This window comes from Sturnus vulgaris, unplaced genomic scaffold, assembly GCF_052056855.1.
Source record: "Sturnus vulgaris isolate bStuVul1 unplaced genomic scaffold, bStuVul1.hap1 Scaffold_1139, whole genome shotgun sequence".
Taxonomy (NCBI): Eukaryota; Metazoa; Chordata; class Aves; order Passeriformes; family Sturnidae; genus Sturnus; species Sturnus vulgaris.
In genome coordinates this window covers 49,488-76,995 of record NW_028276044.1, presented here as the reverse complement: position 1 = coordinate 76,995, position 27,508 = coordinate 49,488, and the positions used below count along the sequence as shown (strand labels likewise).

General features: G+C 45.0%; 1 protein-coding gene across 1 annotated transcript; it reads right to left on the bottom strand.

Annotated features, from left to right (window-relative positions):
• Positions 1–17: 17 nt before the first annotated feature.
• Positions 18–27,264, bottom strand: BCKDK (branched chain keto acid dehydrogenase kinase). Its single transcript, XM_088157591.1, is given in 12 exon segments — positions 18–183; positions 2,768–2,923; positions 7,044–7,133; positions 11,296–11,424; positions 13,539–13,612; positions 14,777–14,875; positions 15,591–15,710; positions 17,892–17,939; positions 20,999–21,109; positions 24,478–24,546; positions 27,090–27,215; positions 27,217–27,264. Coding segments are annotated over 12 exon segments (1,215 nt in total). The 3' UTR covers positions 18–38.
• Positions 27,265–27,508: the final 244 nt, after the last annotated feature.

Here is a 27,508-nt window from a genome sequence, read left to right as displayed (position 1 = left end):
CCTCCCCCCACCCCCCCCCAGCCCCTCCCCCCCCCCCCTCAGATGCGGAAGCTCTCGGCTTTGCCGTCGATGTGCCGCAGCCTCAGGTAAACGTCGGTGCCGACGCCCTGGAGCGACTGCAGCACCAGGGACCCGCCCAGGTACTCGGCGTAGGCGCGGGACGTCGGCAGCCCGAAGCCAAACCTGGTGGGATTTGAGGGGAAAAAATAAAAAAAAATTCTGGTTTTGTAGCTCAAAAAAATCGTAAAATTATTTAAAAGCAAGTTTTCGAAATCGCCGTTGAAAAGTCAAATCCGATCAAAGATCCCAATTCCAAAATCCCAAAATTTATCCCAAAACTGAACCTGAGAGACACCAAAAATTCCTGAATTTGTTGCTCAAAATATCCAAAAAATCCCATAAAATTATCCCAAATCAAATTATCAAAATTCCCATTTTAAAAGTCAAATCCTGTCAAAAATCCCAAAATCACAAAATCCCAATTCCCAAAATTTACCCCGAAGCCAAACCTGGTGGGATTTGGGGGGAAAATATGAAAAAAATTCTGGTTTTGTTGCTCAAAAAAATCATGAAATGATCCTAAATTAAATTATTGAAATCGCCGTTGAAAAAGTCAAATCCCATCAAAGATCCCAAATTCCAAAATCCCAAAATTTATCCCAAAATCGAAACTGAGGGGCACCAAAAATTCCTGAATTTGTTGCTCAAAATATCCTAAAAATCTCATAAAATTATCCCAAATCAAATTATCAAAATTCCCATTTAAAAAGTCAAATTACATCAAAAATCCCAAAATCTAAATATCCCAAAATTTATCCCAAAATTGAAACTGAGGGACACCAAAAATTCCTGAATTTGTTGCTCAAAATATCCAAAAAATCCCATAAAATTATCCCAAATCAAATTATCAAAATTCTCATTTTAAAAGTCAAATTCCATCAAAAACCCCAAATTCCAAAATCCCAAAATTTATCCCAAAATCGAAACTGAGGGGCACCAAAAATTCCTGAAATTGCCACCCAAAATATCCCAAAAATCCCATAAAATTATCCAAATCAAATTCCCAAAATTCCCATTAAAAAAATTCAAATACCATCAAAAATCCCCCAAAATTTATCCCAAAACCTGAGGGACACCAAAAAATTCCCAAATTTCTCCCAAAATATCCCAAAAATCCCCCTAAAAATATCCCAAATTTTCACCAAAAACCCCAAAATTCCCCCCCCAAAAAAAACCCCAAAATTTTTCCTAAAAAACCCCAAACCCAACCCTGGGGATGCCCCAAATTTTGGGGGTTTGGCCCCAAATTTTTTGGGATTTTCCCCCAAATTTTGGGGGGTTTTGTCCCCAAATTTTGGGGGGCTCTCCCAATTTGGGGAGGGGTCTCAGGAGGTCTCAGGGGTCCCTCAAACCCCCCAAAAATCCCCCCAAAAAAATCCCCCAAAATTTTTCCTAAAAAACACCCAAACCCAACCCTGGGGATGCCCCAAATTTTGGGGGTTTTGTCCCCAAATTTTTTTGGATTTTTCCCCAAATTTTTTGGGGTTTTGTCCCCAAATTTTGGGGGGGCTCTCCCAATTTGGGGAGGGGTCTCAGGGGTCCCTCAAACCCCCCAAATCCCCCTCAAACCCCCCAAATCCCCCCCCCAAAATTTTTCCCAAAAAACCCCCAAACCCAACCCTGGCGACATCCCAAACTTTCCTGGAAAAATTCCCAAATTTTCAGAACCGTGTCCCCAAATTTTTGGGGATTTTTCCCCAAATTTTGGGGTCTGTCCCAAATTTGGGGAGGGGTCTCAGGGGTCCCTCAAACCCCCCAAAAATCCCCCCAAAAAAATCCCCCAAAATTTTTCCTAAAAAACCCCAAACCCAACCCTGGGGATTTCCCAAATTTTGGGGGTTTTGTCCCCAAATTTTTGGGGTTTTGTTCCCAAATTTTTTGGGATTTTTCCCCAAATTTTGGGGGGCTCTCCCAATTTGGGGAGGGGTCTCAGGGGTCCCTCAAACCCCCCAAAAATCCCCCCCAAAAAATCCCCCAAAATTTTTCCCAAAAACCCCAAACCCAACCCTGGGAATGTCCCAAATTTTGGGGGTTTTGTCCCCAAATTTTTGGGGTTTTGTCCCCAAATTTTTTGGGATTTTTCCCCAAATTTTGGGGTCTGTCCCCAATATGGGGAGGGGTCCCTCAAACCCCCCCAAATCCCCCCTCAAACCCCCCAAATCCCCCCCCAAAATTTTTCCCAAAAAACCCCCAAACCCAACCCTGGCGACGTCCCAAACTTTCCTGGAAAATTCCCAAATTTTCAGAACCGTGTCCCCAAATTTCAGGGTCTGTCCCCAATTTGGGGAGGGGTCCCTCAAACCCCCCAAATCCCCCCAAACCCCCCAAAATCCCCCCAAAATCCCCTCTAGAACCTCCCCAAAAACCCCAAACCCAACCCTGGCGACGTCCCAAACTTTCCCGGAAAATTCCCAAATTTTCGGAACCGTGTCCCCAAATTTTTTGGGGGCCTCTCCCAATTTAGAGGAGGGGTCTCAGGGGTCCCTCAAACCCCCCAAATCCCCCCAAAATCCCCCCAAAATCCCCTCTAGAACCTCCCTAAAAACCCCCAAACCCAACCCTGGCGACGTCCCAAACTTTCCCGGAAAAATTCCCAAATTTTCCCCCAACTTCCGGCGCCTCCTCCCCAACATTTCCTGGCTGTGTCCCCCCCGTCCCCCCCACCCCAAATTTAATTTTTTTTTTTTGGGGGGAGGGGGTCCCTGACCCGTGCATGGGCCCGGCCTGGCCGCTGGCGTCCATGAGGGAACGGAAGGGACCCCCCAGGCGCGGGTCCTGAGCGCTCGCCTCGGCCGTGCTGAAATGGTACTCGGTCACCTTGTCCAGGAGATCGTGGGGGATGCCACCACCCCGGTCCGAGATCCTGGGGGGACAGTTGGGGACATTTGGGGACATTGGGGACATCCAGGGGATTGAGGATGTTGGGGACATTTGGGGGATGTTGAAGGTATTTGGGGTATTTGGGGTATTGGAGACACTGGGGACATCGGAGACATTTGGGGACATCCAGAGCATTGGGGACATTGAGGACATTGGGGACATTTGGGGACATTGAGGACATTTGGGGACATTTGGGGACATTTGGGGACATTGGAGCCATTGGTGACATTGAGGACATTGGGGACATTGAGGACATTGAGGACATTTGGGGACATTGAGGGTGTTGCAGACATTGAAGCCATTGGTGACATTGACGACATTGAGGACATTTGGGGACATTGGGGACATTGAGGACATTTGGGGACTTTGAGGGTGTTGGGGACATTGGGGACATTTGGGGACATTAGAGACATTGGAGCCATTGGTGACATTGAGGACATTGGGGACATTTGGGGACATTGAGGGTGTTGGGGACACTGAGGACATTGGAGACATTGGGGACATTGGGGACATTGGGGACATTGAAGCCATTGGTGACATTGAGGACATTGGAGACATTGAGGACATTTGGGGACATTGGGGACATTGAGCACATTGGGGACATTTGGAGACATTGGGGTCATTGGAGCCATTGGTGACGTTGGGGACATTGGAGACACTGAGGACATTGAGGACATTTGGGGACATTGAGGGTGTTGGGGACATTGAAGCCATTGGTGACATTGAGGACATTAAGGACATTTGGGGACTTTGGAGCCATTGGGGACATTGAGGACATTAAGGACATTTGGGGACATTTGGGGTCATTGGGGACATTTGGGGACATTTGGGGCTGTTGGTGACATCAATGGTACTCGGTCACCTTGTCCAGGAGATCGTGGGGGATGCCACCACCCCGGTCCGAGATCCTGGGGGGACAGTTGGGGACATCAGACACATTGGGGACATTGAGGGTGTTGGGGACTTTTGGGGGACATCGAAGGTATTTGGGGTATTTGGGGTATTGGAGACATTGGAGACATTGAGGACATTTGGGGACATTTGGGGACATTTGGGGCTGTTGGTGACATCAATGGTACTCGGTCACCTTGTCCAGGAGATCGTGGGGGATGCCACCACCCCGGTCCGAGATCCTGGGGGGGACAGTTGGGGACATTCAGGGACATTGGGGACATCCAAAGGATTGGGGACATTGCAGTCATTTGGGAACGTTGAAGGTATTTGGGGTATTTGGGATATTGGAGACACTGAGGGTGTTGGGGACATCCAGATGATTGGGGACATTGAGGACATTGGGGACATTTGGGGACATTGGAGACATTGGGGACATTTGGGGACATTGAGAACATTTGGGGACTTTGAGGGTGTTGGGGACATTGGGGACATTTGGGGACATTGGAGCCATTGGGGACATTGGAGACATTGAGGACATTGAGGACATTTGGGGACATTGAGGACATTTGGGGACATTGAGGGTGTTGGGGACATTGAAGCCATTGGTGACATTGAGGACATTAAGGACATTTGGGGACATTGGGGACATTGGGGACATTGAGGACATTGGGGACATTTGGGAACATTGAAGCCATTGGTGACATTGAGGACATTAAGGACATTTGGGGACATTGGGGACATTTGGAGACATTGGGGACATTGAGGACATTTGGGGACATTGAGGACATTTGGGGTCATTGGGGACATTTCGGAACATTGAAGCCATTGGTGACATTGGTGACATTGAGGACATTTGGGGACTTTGGAGCCATTGGGGACATTAAGGATATTTGGGGACATTGAGGACATTTGGGGACATTTGGGGTCATTGGGGACATTTGGGGTCATTGGGGACATTCGGGGGATTGGGGACATTTGGGGCTGTTGGTGACATCAATGGTACTCGGTCACCTTGTCCAGGAGATCGTGGGGGATGCCACCACCCCGGTCCGAGATCCTGGGGGGACAGTTGGGGACATTTGGGGACATCAGACACGTTGGGGACATCCAGGGGATTGGGGACATTTGGGGGATGTTGAAGGTATTTGGGGTATTTGGAATATTGGGGACATTTGGGGGGATTGGGGACATTGGGGACATTGAGAACATTTGGGAACATTGGAGCCATTGGTGACATTGGGGACATTGGAGACATTGGGGACATTTGGGGACATTGAAGGTACTTGGGGACATTTGGGGACAATGGAGCCATTGGAGCCATTGGAGCCATTGGTGACATTGAGGACATTGAGGACATTGGGGACATTTGGGGACATTGAGGGTGTTGGGGACACTGAGGACATTGGAGACACTGGGGACATTGGAGACATTGAGGACATTGGGGACATTGGAGACATTGAGAACATTGGGGACATTGGAGACATTGAGAACATTTGGGGACTTTGAGGGTGTTGGGGACATTGGGGACATTTGGGGACATTGGAGACATTGGGGACATTTGGAGACATTGAGGACATTGAGGACATTTGGGGACATTAAGGACATTTGGGGACATTGAGGACATTGGGGACATTGGAGACATTGAGGACATCGGGAACATTTGGGAACATTGAAGCCATTGGTGACATTGAGGACATAAGGACATTTGGGGACATTGGGGACATTTGGAGACATTGGGGACATTGAGGACATTTGGGGACATTGAGGACATTGAGGACATTTGGGGACATTGAAGCCATTGGTGACATTGAGGACATTAAGGACATTTGGGGACTTTGGAGCCATTGGTGACATTGAGGACATTGAGAACATTGAGGACATTTGGGGACATTGGGGACATTTGGGGACATTTGGGGCTGTTGGTGACATCAATGGTACTCGGTCACCTTGTCCAGGAGATCGTGGGGGATGCCACCACCCCGGTCCGAGATCCTGGGGGGACATTTGGGGACATTCAGGGACATTGGGGACATTTGGGAACATTGGAGCCATTGGTGACATTGAGGACATTAAGGACATTGAGGACATTTAGGTGCCATTTGGGGACATTTAGGTGCCATTAGGTGCCATTTTGGAGCCATTTTGGGCCATTTGGTGCCATTTAGGTGACATTTGGTGACATTAGGTGACATTTGATGCCATTTGAGGACATTTTGGGGCCATTTTGGTGCCATTTGGGGACATTTAGGTGGCACTCAGTGACATTCAGGTGCCATTTGAGGACATTTGGGGCCATTTGATGACACTTGGGTGCCATTAGGTGACATTTTGGGGACATTTAGGTGCCACTAGGTGCCATTAGGTGCCATTTTTGTGCCATTTAGTGACATTTTGGGGACATTAGGTGACATTTGGGGCCATTTGGTGCCATTTAGGTGCCATTTGGTGCCATTCAGGTGACATTCAGGTGACATTTTTGTGCCATTTAGTGACATTTTGGGGCCATTTAGTGACATTTAGTGACATTTTGATGCCATTTGAGGACATTTTGGGGCCATTTTGATGCCATTTAGTGACATTTTGGTGACTTTAGGTGACATTTGGTGCCATTTGACGACACTTAGGTGGCACTCAGTGACATTCAGGTGCCATTTGGTGCCATTAGGCGCCATTTTGGGGACATTAGGTGCCATTAGGTGACATTTAGGTGCCATTAGGTGACATTCAGGTGCCATTTGGTGCCATTTGAGGACATTTGGGGCCATTTGATGACACTTGGGTGCCATTAGGTGCCATTCAGGTGCCATTCAGGTGACATTAGGTGACATTCAGGTGCCATTTAGTGACATTTTGGTGACATTAGGTTCCATTTAGGTGCCATTTGGTGCCATTTTGGGGCCATTAGGTGACATTAGGTGACATTTAGGTGCCATCAGGTGCCATTCAGGTGACATTTAGGTGCCATCAGGTGCCATTCAGGTGCCATTTGAGGACATTTGGGGCCATTTGATGACATTTAGGTGCCATTTAGGTGCCATTAGGTGCCATTTGGTGACATTTTTGTGCCATTTGGTGACATTTAGGTGACATCAGGTGCCATTCAGGTGCCATTAGGTGCCATTAGGCACCATTCAGGTGCCATCAGGTGCCACCCAGGTGCCATCAGGTGCCATTTGGTGACACTTTTGTGCCATTTGTCCCCCCCGTACCTGATGACGAGGTCGATGTCGTTGTTGGCGATCGTCACCACGATGTCGGGGACGTTGTAGGGCGTGTCCAGGTGTGACTCCATGGTGGCCCTGGACACCCCAAAAATTGTCACCAAATGTCACCCAAGGGGGGGGGGGGGTCACCTCAAATCCCTGACCCCGAAATGTCCAAAATTCGCACAAAATTCCCCCCAAAAAATCCCCCAAAATCACCTCAAAATGCCCCAAAATTCCACCCAAAAAATCCCCCAAAATCACCTCAAAATGCTCCAAAATTCCCCCCAAAAAATCCCCCAAAATCACCTCAAAATGCCCCAAAATTCCACCCAAAAAATCCCCAAATTCCCATCAAAAATCCCAAAAAAATTCCCTCCAAAATGCCCCCAAATTCCCCCAAAAAATTCCCCCAAAAATCCCCAAATTCCCATCAAAAATCCCCAAAAAATCCCCCCAAATTCCCAAATTTCCCCCCAAAATGTCCCCAAAAAAATCCCCAAATTCCCCCCAAAAATCCCCCCAAAATCTCCCCAAAAATTCCCAAAATCCCCCCCAAAAATCCCTCCAAAAATTCCCCAAAACCCCCCAAAAATCCCCAAAAATCCCAAATTCCCCCAAAATCCCCAAATCCACCCCAAACCCCCCAAAAATCCTCCCAAATTTCTCAAAATCCCCCCCTCAAACTCCCCAAAAATCCCCCAAACCCCCCAAAATCCCCCCAAAAATCCCTCCCAAAAATCCCAAAAAATCCCCCAAACCCCCCAAAATTCCCCAAACCCCCCAAAATCCCCAAATCCACCCCAAAATCCCCCAAAAACCCTCCCCAAAAATCCCCAAAATCCCCCCTCAAACTCCCCAAAAATCCCCAAAAACCCCCAAAATCCCCCCCCAAAAATTCCCAAAAATCCCCAAAAATCCCAAAAAATCCCCAAAATCCCAAAACCCCCCAAAAATCCCAAAATCCCCCCAAAACCCCCAAAATCCCCCAAATCCACCCCAAACCCCCCCAAAAATCTTCTCCAAATTCCCAAAATCCCCCCCTCAAACTCCCCAAAAATCCCCAAAAACCCCCAAAATCCCCCCAAAAATCACTCCCAAAAATCCCCAAAAATCCCCAAAAATCCCAAACCCCCCAAATTTCCCCAACCCCCCCCCAAATTTCCCCAAAATCCCCAAATCCACCCCAAATCCCCCAAAATCCCCCAAAAATCCTCCCCAAAAATCCCAAAATCCCCCCTCGAACTCCCCAAAAATCCCCAAAAACCCCCAAAATCCCCCCAAAAATCCCTCCCAAAAATCCCAAAAAATCCCCAAACCCCCCAAAATTTCCCAAAATCCACTCCAAACCCCCCAAATCCTCCCCAAATTTCTCAAAATCCCCCCTCGAACTCCCCCAAAAATCCCCAAAAACCCCCCAAAAATCCCCCCCCAAAAACCCCAAAAAATCCCCAAAAAATCCCCAACCCCCCCAAAAACCCAAAATCCCCCAAAATTCCCCCAAAATCCCCCAAATCCACCCCAAAATCCCCCAAAAATCCTCCCCAAAAATTCTCAAAATCCCCCCTCAAACTCCCCAAAAATCCCCAAAAACCCCCCAAAAATCCTCCCAAAATCCCAAAAAATCCCCAAAAATCCCCCAAAATTCCCCAAACCCCCCCCAAATTTCCCCCAAAATCCCCAAATCCACCCCAAAATCCCCCCAAAATCCCCCAAAAACCCCCCAAAAATCCCAAAATCCCCCCTCGAACTCCCCAAAAATCCCCCAAAACCCCCAAAACCCCCCAAAAATCCCTCCCAAAAATTCCCAAAAATCCCCAAATCCCCCCAAAAATCCCAAAATCCCCCAAAACCCCCCCAAATCCCCAAATCCACCCCAAAATCCCCAAAAATCCTCCCCAAAAATTCCCAAAATCCCCCCTCGAACTCCCCAAAAATCCCCAAAAACCCCCAAAATCCCCCCAAAAATCGCCCCCAAAAATCCCCAAAACCCCCAAAAATCCCCAAAAATCCCAAATTCCCCCCAAATCCCCAAATCCACCCCAAACCCCCCAAAAATCCTCCCCAAAAATCCCAAAATCCCCCCTCGAACCCCCCCAAAAATGCCCCAAAACCCCCAAAATCCCCCAAAAAATCCCTCCCAAAAATCCCCAAACCCCCCAAAAATCCCCAAACCCCCCAAAATCCCCAAATCCACCCCAAAATCCTCCCAAAATCCCCCAAAAATCCTCCCCAAATTTCTCAAAATCCCCCCTCAAACTCCCCAAAAATCCCCCAAAACCCCCAAAATCCCCCCAAAAATCCCCCCCAAAAATCCCAAAAAATCCCCAAAAATCCCAAAACCCCCCAAAAATCCCAAAATCCCCCAAAACCCCCCAAAATCACCCCAAAATCCCCCAAAATCCTCCCCAAATTTCTCAAAATCCCCCCTCGAACTCCCCAAAAATGCCCCAAAATCCCCAAAATCCCCCCAAAAATCCCTCCCAAAAATCCCCAACCCCCCAAAAATCCCCAAATCCCCCCCAAACCCCCCAAAATCCCCAAATCCACCCCAAAATCCCCCCAAAATCCCCCAAAATCCTCCCCAAATTCTCAAAATCCCCCCTCAAACTCCCCAAAAATGCCCCAAAACCCCCAAAAATCCCCGAAAAATCCCAAAACCCCCCAAAAATCCCAAAATCCCCCAAAATCCCCAAATCCACCGCAAAATCCCCCAAAAATCCTCCCCAAAAATCCCAAAATCCCCCCTCAAACTCCCCCAAAAATGCCCCCAAACCCCCAAAACCCCCCAAAAATCCCCAAAAACCCCCCCAAAAATCCCCCCCAAAAACCCCAAAAAATCCCCCAAAAATCCCCAAACCCCCCAAATTTCCCCCAAAACCCCCCAAAATCCCCAAATCCACCCCAAAATCCTCCCAAAATCCCCCAAAAATCCTCCCCAAATTCTCAAAATCCCCCCTCGAACTCCCCAAAACCCCCAAAATCCCCCCAAAAAATCCAAAAAAATCCCCCAAAAATCCCCCCAAAATCCCAAATTCCCCCAAAATCCCCAAATCCACCCCAAACCCCCCCAAAAATCCCCAAAATCCCCCCTCAAACTCCCCAAAAATCCCCCAAAACCCCCCAAATCCCCCCAAAACCCCCCCAAATCCCCCAAAAATCCCCCCAAAAATTCCCAAATCCCCCCAAACCCCCAAAAATCCTCCCCAAAAATTCCAAAATCCCCCCTCGAACCCCCCAAAAATGCCCCAAAACCCCCAAAATCCCCCCAAAAATCCCAAAAAATCCCCAAAAATCCCAAAACCCCCCAAAAATCCCAAACCCCCCAAATTTTCCCCAAAATCCCCAAATCCACCCCAAAATCCCCCCAAAATCCCCAAAAATCCCAAAATCCCCCCTCAAACTCCCCAAAAAATCCCCAAAAACCCCCCAAAAATCCCTCCCAAAAATCCCCCAAAACCCCCAAAAATCCCAAAACCCCCCAAAATTCCCCAACCCCCCCCAAATTTTCCCCAAAATCCCAAAATCCCCCCAAAAATCCTCCCCAAAAATCCCAAAATCCCCCCTCGAACTCCCCAAAAATCCCCCAAAACCCCCCAAAAATCCCCCCCAAAAATCCCCCAAAATTCCCCAAAACCCCCCAAAATTCCCCAAACCCCCCAAAAATCCCAAAATCCCCCCAAACCCCCCAAAATCCCCAAATCCACCCCAAAATCCCCCAAAAATCCTCCCCAAAAATCCCCAAAATCCCCCCTCAAACTCCCCAAAAATGCCCAAAAACCCCCCAAAAATCCCCCCCAAAAATCCCAAAAAATCCCCAAAAACCCCAAAACCCCCCAAAAATCCCAAAATCCCCCCAAACCCCCCAAAATCCCCAAATCCCCCCCAAAATCCCCCCAAAAATCCTCCCCAAAAATCCCCAAAATCCCCCCTCGAACTCCCCAAAAATCCCCCAAAAATCCCCCCCAAAAATCCCCAAAACCCCCCAAAAATCCCAAAACCCCCCAAAATTCCCCAAAACCCCCCAAATTTTCCCCAAAATCCCCAAATCCACCCCAAAATCCCCCAAAAATCCTCCCCAAAAATTCCAAAATCCCCCCTCGAACTCCCCAAAAATCCCCAAAAACCCCCCAAAAATCCCCCCAAAAATCCCCCTCAAAAATCCCCAAAAACCCCAAAACCCCCCAAATTTCCCCCAAAACCCCCCAAATTTTCCCAAAACCCCCCAAATTTCCCCCAAAATCCCCCCCCCTCTCACCTCATGGCGTTTTTGAGCAGCTCGGGCAGGACGTAATCGAGGGGGAGGGGAATGAAAGGGAAACGCGCGGCCACGTGACCATTGATGCGAACGCGGGGGGCGTTCCCGTATTGGTGCTCGCACAGACGCCTGCGACAGGTGAGACGCACCTGAGTGACGTCATCGGTGTCACCTGAGTCACCCCCAGTCACCTGTGTCACCTGTCCTGTCACCTGTGTCGCCCCCTGTCACGTGACCATTGATGCGAACGCGGGGGGCGTTCCCGTATTGGTGCTCGCACAGACGCCTGGGACAGGTGAGACGCACCTGAGTGACGTCATCGGTGTCACCTGTGTCACCCCCAGTCACCTGTGTCACCTGTCCTGTCTCCCATTGTCACCCCCTGTCACTCGGTGTCACCCAATTCAAACGGGGGGCGTTCCCGTATTGGTGCTCGCACAGACGCCTGCGACAGGTGAGACGCACCTGAGTGACGTCATCGGTGTCACCTGAGTCACCTGAGTCACCCCCAGTCACCTGTGTCACCCCCTGTCACGTGACCATTGATGCGAACGCGGGGGGCGTTCCCGTATTGGTGCTCGCACAGACGCCTGCGACAGGTGAGACGCACCTGAGTGACGTCATCGGTGTCACCTGAGTCACCCCCAGTCACCTGTGTCACCTGTCCTGTCACCTGTGTCACCCCCTGTCACTCAGTGTCACCCAATACAAACAGGGGGCGTTCCCGTATTGGTGCTCGCACAGACGCCTGGGACAGGTGAGACGCACCTGAGTGACGTCATCACCCTCACCTGAGTCACCTGAGTCACCTGTGTGATCTCACCTGGCAGCCACAGTCACCTGCTGTTCCCTGTGTCACCCCAGGTGTCCCCAGGTGTGTCCAGGCGTATCCAGGTATCCCAGGTGTGCCCAGGTGTGCCCAAGTGTATCCCAGGTGTGTCCCAGATGCACCCAGGTGTCCCCAGGTGTATCCCAGGTGTCCCCAGGTGTCCCCAGGTGTCCTCAGGTGTACCCAGGTGTCCCCAGGTGTATCCCAGCTGTACCCAGGTGTATCTCAGGTGTATCCAGGTATCCCCAGGTGTATCTCAGGTACACCCAGGTGTGTCTCAGGTGTATCCCAGATGCACCCAGGTGTGCCCAGATGTATCCAGGTGTACCCAGGTGTATCCCAGGTGTGCCCAGGTCCATTTCAGGTGTATCCCAGGTGTGCCCGGGTGTATCTCAGGTGTATCCAGGTGTATCTCAGGTGTATCCCAGGTGTCCCCAGGTGTATCTCAGGTGTCCCCAGGTGTATCTCAGGTGTACCCCAGGTGTGCCCAGGTGTGTCCCAGGTGTATCCAGGTATCCCCAGCTGTGCCCAGGTGTATCCCCGGTGTCCCCAGGTGTGTCTCAGGTGTATCCCAGGTGTGCCCAGGTGTGTCTCAGGTGTCCCCAGGTGTATCCCAGGTGTGTCCAGGTGTACCCCAGGTGTGCCCAGGTGTATCTCAGGTGTGCCTCAGGTAGCCCCAGGTATCTCAGGTATCCCCAGGTGTCCCTAGCTGTGTCTCAGGTGTCCCCAGGTGTATCCCAGCTGTGCCCAGGTGTATCTCAGGTGTATCCAGGTATCCCCAGGTGTATCTCAGGTACACCCAGGTGTGTCTCAGGTGTATCCCAGATGCACCCAGGTGTGCCCAGATGTATCCAGGTGTACCCAGGTGTATCCCAGGTGTGCCCAGGTCCATTTCAGGTGTATCTCAGGTGTATCCCAGGTGTGCCCGGGTGTATCTCAGGTGTATCCAGGTGTGTCTCAGGTGTATCCCAGGTGTGTCCAGGTGTATCCCAGCTGTCCCCAGGTGTGTCTCAGGTGTATCCCAGGTGTGTCCAGGTGTATCCCAGCTGTCCCCAGGTGTGTCTCAGGTGTATCCCAGGTGTGTCCAGGTGTATCCCAGCTGTCCCCAGGTGTATCTCAGGTGTCCCCAGGTATCCCCAGGTGTGTCCAGGTGTATCCAGGTATCCCCAGGTGTATCTCAGGTGTCCCCAGGTGTGTCCAGGTGTATCCCAGGTGTATCCAGGTATCCCCAGGTATCCCCAGCTGTGCCCAGGTGTGTCCAGGTGTCCCCAGGTGTATCTCAGGTGTCCCCAGGTGTCCCCAGGTGTATCTCAGGTGTCCCCAGGTGTATCCAGGTGTATCTCAGGTGTCCCCAGGTGTATCCAGGTGTATCTCAGGTGTCCCCAGGTGTGTCCAGGTGTGTCTCAGGCCTCACCTGGCGAAGTCCACCCATTTCTCGATGAGTTTCTTGGGGGACAGGCGGGTGCAGATGATGCCGACGAAATCCGGCTGGAATTGGGGAAAAAACGGGAAAAATGAGGAAAAATGGGAAAAATGGGAAAAAATGGGGAAAAAAAAAAAATGGGAAAAATGGGAAAAAAATGGGGAAAATTGGGAAAAATGGGAAAAAATGGGAAAAATGGGAAAAAAAATGGGAAAAATGGGGAAAATAAATGGGAAAAGTGGGGGAAAAATAAGAAAAAAAAAGAAAAAAAAATAGGGAAAAATTGGGAAAAAATTAGGGAAAAAATTGGGAAAAAATTGGTGAAAAAATGGGGAAAAAGGGGAAAAATGAGAAAAAAATGGGAAACATGAGAAAAAAATGGGAAAAATAAATGGGAAAAGTGGGAAAAAATGGGAAAAATAAATGGGAAAAATGGAAAAAATAAATGGGAAAAATGGGAAAAATAAATGGGAAAAATGGGGAAAATAAACGGGAAAATGAGAAAAAAAAATGGGAAAAAAATGGGAAAAATGGGGAAAATAAATGGGAAAAATGAGAAAAAATAAATGGGAAAAATGGGGAAAAAAGGAGTAAAAAAATGGGGAGAAAAGGGGAAAATGGGGAAAAAAATGAGGAAAAAATGGAAAAAATGGGGAAAAAATGGGAATAAATGGGGGAAAAATGGGAAAATAAATGAGAAAAAAATGGGAAAAAAATGAGAAAAATTGGGAAAAAATTGGGGGAAAATTGGGAAAAAATGACAGAAAAATGGGGAAAAAAATGGGAAAAAATTGGGGAAAAAAAGGGAAAAAATCGGGAAAATGAGGAAAAATGGCGGCCCCTGTAGGGGATCTATGGGGTCACACCTGTGCCCAGGTGAGCCATAGGGGATCTATGGGGTCACACCTGTGCCCAGGTGAGCCATAGGGGATCTATGGGGTCACACCTGTCCAGGTGAGCCATAGGGGATCTATGGGGTCACACCTGTGCCCAGGTGAGCCATAGGGGATCTATGGGGTCACACCTGTGCCCAGGTGTGCCCAGGTGAGCCATAAGGGATCTATGGGGTCACACCTGTCCAGGTGAGCCATAGGGGATCTATGGGGTCACACCTGTGCCCAGGTGAGCCATAAGGGATCTATGGGGTCACACCTGTGCCCAGGTGTGCCCAGGTGTGCCCAGGTGTGCCATAGGGGTCTATGGGGTCACACCTGTCCAGGTGAGCTCACCTTGTCCTCGTGCAGCGCCAGGTGATGCGCCGCCAGCATCCTCATGCCCAGGCGTGACGTCAGAGTCTTGTCCAGGAACGGCCGCAGGAGCCGCTCGTCCTGGCCAGGTGAGACAGGTGAGACACAGGTGAGACACAGGTGAGAGACAGGTGAGACACAGGTGAGACAGGTGAGAGACAGGTGAGAGACAGGTGAGAGACAGGTGAGAGACAGGTGAGACAGGTGAGACAGGTGAGACACAGGTGAGACACAGGTGAGACAGGTGAGAGACAGGTGAGAGACAGGTGAGACATGGACAGGTAAGACAGGTGAAACAGGTGAAAGACAAACAAGTGAGACAGGTGAGACATAAACAGGTAAAACACAAATGAAAGAAATGAACAGGTGAGATACGGACAGGTGAGACAGGTGAGTGGGTGTGGCTCAATCAGGACATTCCCAGGTGTGTCCCAGGTGTGTTTACCTGTCCCAGGTGTGTTTACCTGTCCCAGGTGTATCCCAGGTGTTTTACCTGTCCCAGATGTATTTACCTGTCCCAGGTGAGGTTACCTGTCCCAGGTGTGTTTACCTGTCCCAGGTGTGTTTACCTGTCTCAGGTGAGGTTACCTGGATGTGTCTCCTGCACTCCCTCAGCCCCTCCACCATCAGGTGTGCGTGTAACCCAGGTGTGTTTACCTGTCCCAGGTGTGTCTCAGGTGTATCCCAGGTGTGTTTACCTGTCCCAGGTGTGTTTACCTGTCCCAGGTGTGTCTCAGGTGTGTCCCAGGTGTGTTTACCTGTCCCAGGTGTGTTTACCTGTCCCAGGTGTGTTTACCTGGATGTGTCTCCTGCACTCCCTCAGCCCCTCTGCCAGCAGCGTCACCACGTCCTTGTGATCCTCCAGGAGCTGCCGCAGCAACGCGCAGTACTGAGACTCGTCAGAGCGCACCTGGATCTGACAGGTGACACAGGTGAGACAGGTGAGACAGGGGACACAGGGGACACAGGTGACACAGGTGAGACAGGTGAGACAGGTGACACAGGCACACACAGTACTGAGACTCGTCAGAGCGCACCTGGATCTGACAGGTGAGACAGGTGAGACAGGTGAGACAGGTGAGACAGGGGACACAGGTGAGACAGGGGACACAGGTGAGACAGGTGAGACAGGTGAGACACAGGTGAGACAGGTGAGACAGGTGAGACAGGTGACACAGGCACACACAGTACTGAGACTCGTCAGAGCGCACCTGGATCTGACAGGTGAGACAGGTGAGACAGGTGAGACAGGTAAGACAGGTGACACAGGTGAGACAGGTGAGACAGGTGACACAGGTACACCTGGATCTGACAGGTAAGACAGGTGAGACAGGTGACACAGGTGAGACAGGGGACACAGGCACACACAGTACTGAGACTCGTCAGAGCGCACCTGGATCTGACAGTGACACAGGTGAGACAGGTGAGACAGGTGAGAAAGGTGAGACAGGTGAGACAGGTGAGACAGGTAAGACAAGGACAGGTGAGACAAATAAGACACAGACAGATGACACAGGTACAGGTAAGACAAGGACAATTGACACAGCTGTCCCCAGGTGTTCCCAGGTGTGTATCAGGTGTATCTCAGGTGTGTCCAGCTGTATCTCAGGTGTACCCAGGTGTGTCCAGGTGTGCCCAGGTGCGTCCAGGTGTATCCCAGGTGTATGCAGGTGTGTCTCAGGTATGTCTCAGGTGCATCCAGGTGTGCCCAGGTGTGTCTCAGGTATCCCCAGGTGTGCTCAGGGGTATCCCAGGTGTACCCAGGTGTATCCAGGTGTGTCCCAGGTGTATCTCAGGTGTGCCCAGGTGTACCCAGGTGTGTCTCAGGTGTGCCCCGGTGTATCCCAGGTGTATCCAGGTGTGTCTCGGGTATCCCCAGGTGTGCCCAGGTATCCCCAGGTGTGCCCAGGTGTGTCTCAGGTGTATCCCAGGTGTCCCCAGGTGAATCCCAGGTGTATCCAGGTGTGTCCCAGATGTGCCCAGGTATCCCCAGGTGTATCCCAGGTGTGCCCCAGCTGTCCCCAGGTGTATCCCAGGTGTGTCTCAGGTATCCCCAGGTGTTCCCAGGTGTATCCCAGGTGTATCCAGCTGTGCCCAGGTGTGCCTCAGGTATCCCCAGCTATATCCCAGGTGTATCTCAGGTGTGCTCAGGTGTATCCCAGGTATCCCCAGGTGTATCCCAGGTGTATCCAGGTGTCCCCAGGTGTGCCCAGGTGTGTCCCAGGTGTATCCCAGGTATCCCCAGGTGTGTCCCAGATGTTCCCAGGTGTGTCCAGGTGTGCCCAGGTGTATCCCAGGTGTCCCCAGGTATCCCCAGGTGTGCCCAGGTGTATCTCAGGTATCCCCAGGTGTACCCAGGTTTGTCTCAGGTGTATCCCAGGTGCGTCCAGGTGTATCCCAGGTGTATGCAGGTGTGTCTCAGGTGTACCCAGGTGTATCCAGGTGTCCCCAGGTGTGTCCCCAGTTATCCTCAGCTGTATCCAGGTGTGCCCAGGCGTGCTCAGGTGTATCCCAGGTGTATCCCAGGTGTGCCCAGGTGTATCCAGCTGTGCCCAGGTGTGCCTCAGGTATCCCCAGCTATATCCCAGGTGTATCTCAGGTGTGCTCAGGTGTATCCCAGGTGTGCTCAGGTGTATCCCAGGTATCCCCAGGTGTGTCCCAGGTGTATCTCAGGTGTGCCCAGGTGTATCCAGCTGTGCCCAGGCGTGTCCCAGGTGTATCCAGGTGTGCCCAGGTGTACCCCAGGTGACCCATGGTATGCTTCAGGTGTGTCTCATGTGTATCCCAGGTGTGCTCAGGTGTATCCCAGGCGTATCCAGCTGTGCCCAGGTGTGCCTCAGGTATCCCCAGCTATATCCCAGGTGTGCCCAGGTATCCCCAGCTATATCCCAGGTGTGTCCCAGGTGTGCCCAGGTATCCCCAGCTATATCCCAGGTGTGTCCCAGGTGTGCCCAGGTATCCCCAGGTGTGCCCAGGTGTGCCCAGGTGTCCCCAGGTGTGCCCAGGTGTGTCCCAGGTGTGCCCAGGTGTCCCCAGGTGTATCCAGGTGTCCCCAGGTGTGCCCAGGTGTGCCCAGGTGTGCCCAGGTGTGACTCACCGGGGGGAAGTCGCTCAGTTTCTGGAAGGCTCGGATGTACAGCTCGTGCTGGGGGAGGGGAAAAAACAAATTTGGGGATTTTGGGGGAATTTTTGGGATTTTTGGATTTTTGGAATTTTGGGAAATTTTGGGATTTGGGGACATTTTGAGGATTTTGGGATTTCTTTGGAATTTTTGGGGATTTTTTTGAATTTTGGGATTTTTAGAATTTCAGGATTTTGGGAATTTTGGGGAATTTGGGGATTTTTTTTTTAAATTTTCAGATTTTTGGGATTTTGGGACTTTTGGGATTCCTGGGAAATTTGGGATTTTTGGGATTTTGGGAATGTCTGGATTTTTGGGATTTGGATTTTTGGGAATTTTGGGATTGGGATTTTTGGGAATTTCTGGATTTTTGGGATTTGGATTTTTGGGAATTTTGGGATTTTCAGGATTGGGAATTTGGGAATTTTTTGAATTTTGGGATTGGGATTTTTGGAATTTCTGGATTTTTGGGATTTGGGGAATTTGGATTTTTGGGATTTTTGGAATTTTGGGAAATTTTGGGATTTTGGCAATTTTGGGATTTTTAGGATTGGGATTTTTGGGATTGGGAATTTCTGGATTTTTGCCATTTGGGGATTGGGAATTTGGGATTTTTGGGGATTTTGGGATGGGGATTTTTGGGATTTTTGGGATTGGGATTTTTGGATTTTTGGGAATTTCTGGATTTTTGGGATTTGGATTTTTGGGAATTTTGGGATTTTCAGGATTGGGAATTTGGGAATTTTTGGAATTTTGGGATTGGGATTTTTGGAATTTCTGGATTTTTGGGATTTGGGGAATTTGGATTTTTGGGATTTTTGGAATTTTGGGATTTTGGGAATTTTGGGATTTTTAGGATTGGGATTTTTGGGATTGGGAATTTCTGGATTTTTGCCATTTGGGGATTGGGAATTTGGGATTTTGGGGAATTTTGGGATGGGGATTTTTTGGATTTTTAGGATTGGGATTTTTGGATTTTTGGGAATTTCTGGATTTTTGGGATTTGGATTTTTGGGAATTTTGGGATTTTCAGGATTGGGAATTTGGGAATTTTTGGAATTTTGGGATTGGGATTTTTGGAATTTCTGGATTTTTGGGATTTGGGGAATTTGGATTTTTGGGATTTTTGGAATTTTGGGGAATTTTGGGATTTTGGGAATTTTGGGATTTTTAGGATTGGGATTTTTGGGATTGGGAATTTCTGGATTTTTGCCATTTGGGGATTGGGAATTTGAGATTTTGAGGAATTTTGGGATGGGGATTTTTGGGATTGGGATTTTTTGGATTTTTGGGAATTTCTGGATTTTTGGGATTTGGATTTTTGGGAATTTTGGGATTTTCAGGATTGGGAATTTGGGAATTTTTTGAATTTTGGGATTGGGATTTTTGGAATTTCTGGATTTTTGGGATTTGGGGAATTTGGATTTTTGGGATTTTTGGAATTTTGGGATTTTTGGGATTTTTAGGATTGGGATTTTTGGGATTGGGAATTTCTGGATTTTTGCCATTTGGGGATTGGGAATTTTGGATTTTGGAGAATTTTGGGATGGGGATTTTTGGGATTTTTGGGATTGGGATTTTTGGATTTTGGGGAATTTCAAGATTTTTGGGATTGGGATTTTTGGGAATTTTGGGATTTTCAGGATTGGGAATTTGGGAATTTTTTGAATTTTGGGATGGGGATTTTTGGAATTTCTGGATTTTTGGGATTTGGGGAATTTGGATTTTGGGGATTTTGGGATTTTGGGATTTTTGGAATTTTGGGATTTTTAGGATTGGGATTTTTGGATTTTTGGGAATTTCTGGAGTTTTGGGATTGGGATTTTTGGGAATTTGGGGATTTTTGCAATTTTCGGAATTTTGGGATTTTTGGGATTGGGATTTTCGGGAATTTCTGGATTTTTGGGATTGGAAATTTTGGAATTTTGGGATTTTTGGGATGGAGAATTTTGGGATTGAAATTTCCAAGATTTTGGGGATTTTAGAAATTTTGGGATCCCCGAAAAAAAATCGTAAAATCAGCCCAAAATTTCCGATTTTCGCGGGAATTTCGCCGTTTTTTGTCCAAAATTTTGGGGATTTTTGGAATTTCAGGATTGGGATTTTTGGGAATTTTGGGAATTTTAGGAATTTCAGATTTTTTTTTCTCTCACCACGTGCAGGATGGGAGAATTTGAACCCAAAAAAATCAAAAAAATTTCGTAAAATCCGGCCAAAATTTCCGATTTTCGCGGGAATTTCGCCTTTTTTTTCCAAAATTTTGGGGATTTTTGGGAATTTCAGGATTGGGATTTTTGGGAATTTTGGGAATTTTAGAATTTCAGGACTTTTTTCTCTCACCACGTGCAGGATGAGAGAATTTGAACCCAAAAAAAATAAAAAAAAATTCGTAAAATCCGCCCAAAATTTCCGATTTTCGCGGGAATTTCGCCGTTTTTCTCCGGAATTTTGGGGATTTTTGGGAATTTCGGGATTGGGATTTTTGGGAATTTTAGGAATTTTAGAATTTCAGGAATTTTTTCCTCTCACCACGTGCAGGATGGGAGAATTTGAACCCAAAAAAATCCAAAAAATTTCGTAAAATCAGCCCAAAATTTCCGATTTTCGCGGGAATTTCGCCGTTTTTCTCCGGAATTTTTGGGGATTTTTGGGAATTTCAGGATTGGAATTTTCAGGATTTTTGGGAATTTTAGAATTTCAGGAATTTTCTCCTCTCACCACGTGCAGGATGGGAGAATTTGAACCCAAAAAAATCCAAAAAATTTCGTAAAATCCACCAAAATTTCCGATTTTCGCGGGAATTTCGCCTTTTTTTTCCAAAATTTTTGGGATTTTTGGGAATTTCGGGATTGGGATTTTCAGGATTTTTGGGAATTTTAGAATTTTAGGAATTTTCTCCTCTCACCACGTGCAGGATGGTGGGATTTGAACCCCAAAAAATCCAAAAAATTTCGTAAAATCAGCCCAAAATTTCCGATTTTCGCGGGAATTTCGCCTTTTTTTCCAAAATTTTTGGGATTTTTGGGAATTTAAGGATTGGGATTTTTGGGATTTTTAGGAATTTTAGATTTTTTTTCTCTCACCACGTGCAGGATGGTGGGGTTGCAGCCAATGATGAAGGGAAGGTTCCGGAATCCTTTGATGCGGTGAGCGATGCGCACGGGCAGCTCCTGCTGAAGGTACCGGGCGCTTTTCTGGGGAAAAAAAACCAAATTTTGGTCAATTTCTAAAAATTTTTTATCATTTTTACAAGTTTTTTATAATTTTTGGAAGTTTTAGGTTTTTTTCCCCGTTTAATTTCGAGTTTTTTTGGCCAATCTACGATAAAATAATTAAAAAATAAAATTAAAAATTTGCCCAGATCGTCCAAAATCGAATTTTTTGAATTGAATTTTTTTGAGGTTTTGGCCCAAATTTTTTTTAAAAATTTTGTATCAAGTTTTTTGAGGTTTTAAACCCAAATTTTTGAGGTTTTTGCCCGAATTTTTTTAGATTTTTGTATCGAATTTTGGGGGGTTTTTACCAAAATTTGGGAAATTTTGCTCCCAATTTTTGAGGTTTTACCCCAAATTTTTAAGGTTTTACCCCAAATTTTTCAACTTTTTACCCCCAAATTTTGAAATTTCACCCCAAATTTTTGAAGTTTCACCCCAAATTTTTTCGTGCTTTTACCCCAAATTTTTGAAATTTTGCCCCAAATTCTTGAGATTTCACCCCAAATTTTTTGAGATTTTTTTACCCCAAAATTTAAAGATTTTACCCCAAATTTTAAAGATTTTACCCCAAATTTTTTTGTGCTTTTACCCCAAATTTTTCAAAATTTTGCCCCAAAATTTTTGAAGTTTCACCCCAAATTTTTTTAAGGATTTGTCCCAAATATTAAAGATTTTACCCCAAATTTTTTTAAGGTTTTATCCCAAATTTTTCAACTTTTTACCCCAAAATTCTTGAAATTTCACCCCAAATTTTTTGAGGTTTTTTACCCCAAATTCCTGAGGTTTTACCCCAAATTTTTAAATTTTCACCCCAATTTTTTTGAGCTTTTACCCCAAATTTTTTTAAGGTTTTACCTCAAATTTTTCAATTTTTTACCCCAAAATTCTTGAGATTTTACCCAAATTTTTCAAGTTTCACCCCAAATTTTTTTGAGGTTTTACCTCAAATTTTTGAAAATTTTGCCCCAAATTATTGAGATTTTACCCCCAATTTTTTTGAGATTTTTTTTACCCCAAATTTTTGAGGTTTTACCCCAAAATTTTTAATTTTCACCCCAATTTTTTTGAGCTTTTACCCCAAATTTTTTTAAGGTTTCACCCAAAATTTTTCAAGTTTTTACCCCAAAATTTTTGAAATTTCACCCCAAATTATTGAGATTTCACCCAAATTTTTTGAGGTTTTTTTACCCCAAATTCTTGAGATTTTACCCCAAATTTTTCAAGTTTCACCCCAAATTTTTTTAAGATTTTACCCCAAATTTTTCAACTTTTTACCCCAAAATTTTTGAAATTTCACCCCAAATTTTTTTGAGGTTTTTACCACAAATTCTTGAGATTTTACCCCAAATTTTTGAAAATTTTGCCCCAAATTATTGAGATTTCACCCCAAATTTTTTTGAGGCTTTTTACTCCAAATTCTTGAAATTTTACCCCAAATTTTAAAGATTTTACCCCAAATTTTTTGAGATTTTTTTACCCAAAATTTTAAGATTTTACCCCAAATTTTTCAAGTTTCACCCCAAAGTTTTTTAAGGTTTTACCCCAAAATTTTTCAACTTTTTACCCCAAAATTCTTGAGATTTTACCCCAAATTTTTCAAGTTTCACCCCAAATTTTTTCGTGCTTTTACCCCAAATTTTTGTAAATTTTGCCCCAAATTATTGAGATTTCACCCCAAATTTTGTGAAGTTTCACCCCAAATTTTTTCGTGCTTTTACCCCAAAATTTTTGAAAATTTTACCCCAAATTTTTAAATTTTCACCCCAATTTTTTTGACCTTTTACCCCAAATTTTTTTAAGGTTTCATCCAAAATTTTTCAATTTTTTACCCCAAAATTCTTGAAATTTCACCCCAAATTTTTTTGAGCTTTTACCCCAAATTTTTGAAAATTTTGTCCCAAATTCTTCAGATTTTACCCCAAATTTTTAAATTTTCACCCCAATTTTTTTTGAGCTTTTACCCCAAATTTTTGAAAATTTTGCCCCAAATTCTTGAGATTTTACCCCAAATTTTCAAAGTTTCACCCAATTTTTTTTTTAATTTTACCCCAAATTTTTTTGAGCTTTTACCCCAAATTTTAAAGATTTTACCCCAAATTTTTCAACTTTTTACCCCAATTTTTTTTGAGCTTTTACCCCAAATTTTTTTAAGGTTTTACCTCAAATTTTTCAATTTTTTACCCCAAAATTCTTGAGATTTTACCCCAAATTTTTAAAGTTTCACCCCAAATTTTTTTGAGGTTTTACCCCAAATTTTTGAAAATTTTGCCCCAAATTTTTGAAGTTTTCACCCCAAATTTTTTCGTGCTTTTACCCCAAATTTTTGAAAAATTTACCCCAAATTATTGAGATTTCACCCCAAATTTTTTGAGTTTTTTTTACCCCCAAATTTAAAGATTTTACCCCCAAATTTTCAAGTTTTTACCCCAAAATTTTTGAAATTTCACCCCAAATTTTTTGAGATTTTTTTACCCCAAAATTTAAAGATTTTACCCCAAATTTTTAAATTTTCACCCCAATTTTTTGAGCTTTTACCCCAAATTTTTTTAAGGTTTCACCCCAAATTTTTCAACTTTTTACCCCAAAATTCTTGAAATTTCACCCCAAATTTTTCAAGTTTCACCCCAAATTTTTTTGAGGTTTTACCTCAAATTTTTGAAAATTTTACCCCAAATTTTAAAGATTTCACCCCAAATTTTCAAGTTTCACCCCAAATTTTTTTAAGGATTTGCCCCAAATTTTAAAGATTTTACCCCAAATTTTTTTAAGGTTTTACCTCAAATTTTTCAACTTTTTACCCCAAAATTCTTGAGATTTTACCCCAAATTTTTGAAAATTTTGCCCCAAATTATTGAGATTTCACCCCAAATTTTTTGAGGCTTTTTACCCCAAATTTTCAAGATTTTACCCCAAATTTTTAAATTTTCACCCCAATTTTTTTGAGCTGTTACCCCAAATTTTTTTAAGGTTTTACCCCAAATTTTAAAGATTTTACCCCAAATTTTTCAACTTTTTACCCCAAAATTCTTGAACTTTCACCCCAAATCTTCAAAGTTTCACCCCAATTTTTTTTTTAATTTCACCCCAAATTTTTTTGGGCCTCCACCCCAATTTTTTTTTTTTCAATTTTACCCCAAATCTTGAAAATTTCACCCCAAATATTTTTTCAACTTTTCCCCCAATTTTTACATTCGTGACCCCCCCCCCAAAAAAAAAAAAAAATTTTGGGCTCTCCCCAAATTCCAAACCCACCCGAATTTTCAGAACCTTCAAAAATTCCCCAAAATTTTTTGGGAATTCCCAAAATTTTTTGGGAATTCCCAAAAAATTTGGGGGAATTTTCTCACCAGGATGTGGCTGCCGTCCTGAGAGCGCCCGGAGTAGAGCATGGTGGTGGGGGTCAGACGTACAGAAGGCTGGAATTTGGGGGAAAAAAAGCAAATTTTAGACAAAAAAAAATTAAATTTTGAGGTCTCCCCACGTTCAGGGAAAATTCCTCGAATTTTGGGTGAAATTCGTAGAGAAATCGGCGAAAAAATGGTTAAAAATCGGGGGTGAAAGGGTTAAAAGTTTTGGTTAAATGGGGGGGGATTAAAGCCTGAAAATTCAGCCAAAAATGGCCCCAAAAATCTCCAAAATTCACCCAAAAATTTCCACAAAATGGCCCCAAAAATCCCCAAAATTCACCCAAAAATTTCCACAAAATGGCCCCAAAAATCCTCAAAATTCACCCAAAATTCACCCCAAAATTTCCCCAAAAATCTCCAAAATTCACCCAAAAATTTCCACAAAATGGCCCCAAAAATCCTCAAAGTTCACCCAAAATTCACCCCAAAAATTTCCCCAAAAATCCCCAAAATTCACCCAAAATTTCCCCAAAAATCCCCAAAATTCACCCAAAAATTTCCACAAAATGGCCCCAAAAATCCCCAAAATTCATCCAAAATTCACCCAAAATCACCTCAAAAATTGACCCAAAATTCACCCAAAAATGACCCAAAAATCCCCAAAATTCACCCAAAAATGGCCCCAAAAATACCCAAAAATTCACCCAAAAATGGCCCCAAAAATCCCCAAAATTCACCCAAAAATGGCCCAAAATCCCCAAAATTCACCCAAAAATGGCCCCAAAATCCCCAAAATTCACCCAAAAATGCCCCAAAAATCACCTCAAAAATTGACCCAAAAATTCACCCCAAAATGGCCCCAAAAATCCCCAAAATTCACCCAAAAATGGCCCCAAAAATTCCCCAAATTTCCCCAAAAATGGCCCAAAAATCCCCAAAATTCACTCAAAAATTTCCCCAAAATGGCCCCAAAAATCCCAAAATTTCCCCAAAAATGGCCCCAAAAATCCCTAAAATTGTCCCAAAATTGGCCCCAAATTCTCCCTAAAATTCCCTCAAAAAACCCCAAAAAAGTTTTCAAAAATCCATGAAAAATGGCCCCAAAAATTTTCAAAATTCACCCAAAAATTCCCTCAAAATCACCCCAAAAATTGTCTCAAAAAAGCATCAAAATGGCCCAAAAATCCCCAAAATTCACCCCAAAATTTCCCCAAAAAAATCTCCAGAATTCACCCCAAAATGGCCCCAAAATCACCTCAAAAATTGACCCAAAATTCACCCAAAAATGTCCCAAAAATCCCCAAAATTCACTCAAAAATGGCCCCAAAATCACCTCAAAAATCCCCAAAATTCACCCAAAAATGGCCCCAAAAATCCCCAAAATTTCCCCAAAAATGGCCCCAAAAATCTCCAAAATTCACCCAAAAATTCCCCTCAAAAATCCCCAAAATTCACCCAAAAAATGACCCAAAATTCGCCCAAAATTTTTGTGGAATTTTTTGGGATTTTTATCGAATTTTGGGGGATTTTTGGGTCATTTTTATGGAATTTTTGGGAGATTTTTGTGCAATTTTTGGGGGGATTTTTGTGGAATTTTTTGCCAATTTTTGAGAGATTTTTGGGTGATTTTTATGGAATTTTCAGGGATTTTGGGGTCATTTTCCTGGAATTTTTGTTTTATTTTTGTGGAATTTTTTGCCAATTTTTAAAGAATTTTTTGGGGATTTTTCCGGAATTTTTGTGTGATTTTTGGGGGTTTTTTGTGTCATTTTTATGGAATTTTTGGGTGATTTTTGTACCATTTTTGGGGATTTTTGGGTTATTTTAACGGAATTTTTGTGGTTTTTTAATGGAATTTTGGGTCATTTTTATGGAATTTTTGGGGGATTTTTGGATGATTTTATTGGAATTTTTGGGATATTTTTTGGGGATTTTTGGGTCATTTTTACGGAATTTTTGGGGATTTTTGTGCAATTTTGGGGGGATTTTTGCAGAATTTTTTTCCGATTTTTGTGGAATTTTTTGCCGATTTTTGGGTCATTTTTGGGCGATTTTTGGGTCATTTTTACGGAATTTTGGGGTTATTTTTGTGTGATTTATTGGGGATTTTTATGGAATTTTTTGGCGATTTTTGGGGGATTTTTGTGCAATTTTTTGCCGATTTTTTTGGAATTTTAATGCAATTTTTTGCCGATTTTTGGGTCATTTTTGTGCAATTTTTTGCCGATTTTGGGGCCATTTTTGTGCCATTTTTTGTGCGATTTTTGTGCAATTTTTGGGTCATTTTTGTGCAATTTTTTGCCGATTTTTGGGTCATTTTTGTGCAATTTTTTTGCCGATTTTTGGGTCATTTTAATACAATTTTTTGCCAATTTTTGGGTCATTTTTGTGCAATTTTTGGGTCAGTTTTGTGCAATTTTTTGCCGATTTTTGGGCCATTTTAATACAATTTTTTGCCGATTTTTGGGTCATTTTTGTGCAATTTTTTGCCGATTTTTGCGGAATTTTTTGCCGATTTTTGTGCAATTTTTTGCCGATTTTTGGGCCATTTTTTGTGCGATTTTTATGCGATTTTTTGGCCATTTTTTGGCCGTTTTTGTGCTGTTTCTCACCCTCTCAGCAGCAGCATCGATGGCAGGCTGGTGGTAGAAGGAGGTGACGGCCTTGCAGCGTTCCCGGGCCAGGTCGGCCGGGGTTTGATCGGTGGCCGCACGGGAGGGGGCGCGGGGGGGTCCCCGCGGCCCCTCCCCCACCCCGCAGACCCCCCCCCAAAACTCGCCGCAGCATTTCCTGTGAAAAAAAATAAAAATTAAAAATTAAAAAGTTAATAGGAATGAGTGGAGAACCAAAAAAAAAAAATGGAATATGAATGATAGGAGAGATGTTGGAAAAGAGGAAAATCAAATTTTAATCTGAAAATTCTCACAAGGAGTCCAAAAAAATTCCCAATTAAAAATTCCCAAATTCTCCCAAGGACCCGCAAAAAATCCCAATTAAAAATTCAAAATTCTCCCAAGGACCCCCAAAAAAA